The 3,509-nt window shown below is 49.8% G+C and overlaps 1 protein-coding gene across 1 annotated transcript; it reads right to left on the bottom strand.

Annotated features, from left to right (window-relative positions):
• Positions 1-1,263: 1,263 nt before the first annotated feature.
• SETTUDRAFT_120132 (uncharacterized protein) lies at positions 1,264-2,985 on the bottom strand (the record flags this gene model as incomplete). The annotated part of the gene is made up of 4 exons (XM_008030929.1): positions 1,264-1,639; positions 1,699-2,052; positions 2,105-2,751; positions 2,807-2,985. 4 exons carry the CDS (start codon positions 2,983-2,985, stop codon positions 1,332-1,334), a joined length of 1,488 nt encoding a protein of 495 aa, XP_008029120.1. The 3' UTR covers positions 1,264-1,331.
• Positions 2,986-3,509: the final 524 nt, after the last annotated feature.

Here is a 3,509-nt window from a genome sequence, read left to right as displayed (position 1 = left end):
AGGCTGCAAAACAACTTCAAAAAGCTATTAAAACTTCTCAAAGGGGTAGGAGAAGGAGCTTCATGGCTCCTGCAAAGGCTACTCAAAAAAAGAAGCCTATCGCGAGGCCTCAAGGTGGTGAGGAGCCTCAGGGAGGTGCTGCAAGCTCACCACCTCCAACCTCGCGTCGCGGCCGCGCGATTAGAACTCCGTCTCGATTTCTATAGCTGTATATATATATTAAAGCCTATTGATCTCACCACCAAAATATATCGTGATAATATCTATTTGGTGTGGCTCTATAGCCTCGTTTTTAAGGTAGTTTTGGTGAGGCCGCGCGCGCACTTTGTGGTCGCGCGCACTTTGTGGTGGGGCTAGTTATAACATACATAGTCGAATTAGTACCGTCAATCAGCTCTTAAGAGCAGGTTTTTGAGCAATGCCAGTCTTTGTCATCGACAACGAAGATTCTGTCATCGCACAGACTTGGGGATTCCAGCATATATTGCCTCAAAACACGTAGTATCTGAAAAATTCACTGCGCGAACTTCATCGAGCCTAGAATTCCGTGTTCAGTTTCCTATTACAGTAGTACACCAACTTTAAGCCCGCTCTATCAATTTACTACTCTTTTAATTATTGCATATACGTTGCAAAAAGTCCACTTAGAAAGGCGCGATACTAATACGTCTTTTTTGTACTAAACGTTTCTACAATTACAGAAAAAGAGACCTATTATAAAGGGCGCTACATCCGGCTCCCTCCGGGGCTGATGACCCTGCGATACCTATATAAGCCCTTCTACTCGCTATTAAAGCCCGCTTGCAATTCTTCACACGAATACAATGCATACATGCTCCATGCTATCTTTGCGTTATATATACCGCACTTCCGTAATGTAAATCACTCTACAGCTGTCTTCTTATTGGAACATATGTACTTGGATATAGCATGTTATCCAAAGAAGCGGAGGAAGCGAAGCTGGTAACGCGTCGATAGCTAAGAATTGTAGCATGCAGGCTAGACTGTTGGATAGCTATGAATTAGGCAATGGTAAGGTGACTGAGAACTGGATAGAGGTTGGGCTGTGTAGCGTTGCGTAAAACCTCCTGGTCTGTGCGACCCAACCTCAACCTCTACCCAAAACTCACAACACCTACCGATTGATCAGCCTACGAAAGGTCCATATGCAGGAAGGAAAGCCGGCTATATCGAGGAGCTGCAGTCACACCAGAAACGTTTAATACTCATCATTAACATAATTGTCATAGGTATCATCTATAGTCTAAAGAGAAGCAAACTAAACTCAGTAGAAACTCGCTTTCCAAACATCCATGGCATGCTCAACATGTCTAGGCCTTGGTCTCGAACATGCGAGCCTCGACATCCTTCTCGGCAATGACGGATTCGCAGTCGACAGGGCTGTTCTGGGTACCGACGTGGCTCTCGGTGTAAGCGTCGAGCTCGGCTCCCTTGGCCATGTTGAGGTACACAGCATAACTCAAAGACACCACGAAGAAGCCGAGAGGCACGCACATGGCCTTGCGGGTACCAATGATGTCGGCGACATTGCCGAGAATGACTGGGCCAATAGCACCACCGCAGACGGAGGAGACGAGGAACGAAGCACCGCGCTTAGTGTGTCTGCCAAGACCGCGTACTAGATTATCAAGTTAGTCACGTGAAAAGCGATGTCTGGGAAAGAGAGATTAAACTTACGCGTGAGGGCGAAAATGATGGGGAAGATGCAGGACTCAAAGAAGAGGACAATCATGAGCATGCTCAAACCTCCCCAGTTGGGACCACTTCCACCCGTCTTGACGCCAATAGCGCAAGAGATGAATACAACTACGAGTGCTTGGAAAGAAACGAGGACGTAGCGGGGCTTTCCACCGTAATACATGAGGCCGGCAGCTGCAAAGCGTCCAATGGCGAAGAGAGCTTGTGCGATGGCGTAAAAGTTGGCGCCCTGGTGGTGACCCTCGGTAGTGCTCAAGTCGGGACGAGCTTCAGCGAAGTAGTTGATGAAGTAGGCAGCGACTCCGACCTGTCCCGCAACATAAGCGCCTTCGGCTGATGGGTTGTTAGCAAGAAATTCTGAAGTAGTGAAAGATGTAAAACTTACCGAAAACACCGAAAAATAGCGTGTATTGCTTGCGGAGAGGCTTGTCCTCGTAGTTGGTGGCAGCGGTAGCCTCAGCCTGCTCCTGCTCGGCCATGTCGCTGTCGGTAATCTCGGGCAGGTTGGGAACAAAGTAAAAGATGAAGGCGAGGATGGCTACCCAAGCTGCAATAGCCAGATAGACGTACTGGACAGCCTCGAGCGACTTTCCGTCTTCGCCAACATTCTTGAAGATGACCTGGGCAGCTAGTACGGGTGCGATGACTGAGCCGACGGCCTGCACGGATTGCGACAGTTCCAGACGGAATTCCGACCACTTGGGAGGACCGCAGACGGCAATGTAAGGGTTGGCGCTAACTTCGAGGGTCGACAATCCAGCTCCAGCAATGAACATGGCACCGCAGAAACCAGGGAAGCTTCGCTTGACAGCAGCAGGCCAGAACATCAGAGCACCGACGCAGTAGATGCTCAGGCCCAAGATAAAAGTATATCGGTATCCGAATTTGCGAAGGAAGGGGCCGGAAAATGTCAGTGGGCATATGAAGTACGCTCCAAAGTAGGCGGCTTGGAGACCAGATGATTCTCCCTGGCTGATGTTCAAAGCGACCTGGAAGCGCGAGTTCAAGACGTCGAGTAGTCCATAGGCGAAGCTAGTTGGCAGATTAGTTTCTGAGTTGCCAGTTTAAGAATAACAGAGTTACTTACCCCCAGCAGAAGAAGAGCGTGGTTACAAGTGTAACGGGGACGATGGATTGGCGCGTGGTGAGTGCCGATGCACCGGTCAGAGCGCGGTTGTCGACCGATCCCCGACGAGCAACATCAGTGACGGCAGCAGGACCATCTTGTTGCTCTGCCTGGGAGCTCTTTTTCCCAAAGAAGCCCATGGTTGGAAGTAAGTCTGAAATGAGATCCGGGGTAAAGAGGAAAAAAGCAATCGATTGACCGGCTGGGAATCAAGACCCAAGAATCCCGAATGGATGAAGCAAGGCGCAAGAGCTGGCGATGATGGCCTCAGCCTGGAGGGAATCGCCATTGCAATATATACTCGAACCCGTTCATGTTTGGCTGATGGACGGTGGTGATGTGGTTGAGGTCGCGACGGGGGGGCCAGTGCCATCCAGACTGCACTAGCGCGCTGTACTACAGTGCCCGTGCACCAGATGAGCACCATCGCCAGTTGAGCACCCCCAACAACTTAATATAGTTAACAAGATGAGGCTGTAGAGCCACCACAAATCGTAATAAAATTGCGCAAAGCTAGGATTATACTATATACAGGCCTACGAAAGTTTTGGCTTATTTAGAAATTTTTTTGGAGGGCGTTATCGGTCGTTGCCGTCGACTACGCGGTGGAGCAGCTCGTGCAACCCTTGCGGCTCCACCACAGCTGGAGCAACACCACCACACT

Source organism: Exserohilum turcica (genome assembly GCF_000359705.1).
Source record: "Exserohilum turcica Et28A unplaced genomic scaffold SETTUscaffold_5, whole genome shotgun sequence".
In the NCBI taxonomy this organism is placed as follows: Eukaryota; Fungi; Ascomycota; class Dothideomycetes; order Pleosporales; family Pleosporaceae; genus Exserohilum; species Exserohilum turcicum.
This window is presented reverse-complemented; position numbering and strand designations above follow the sequence as displayed.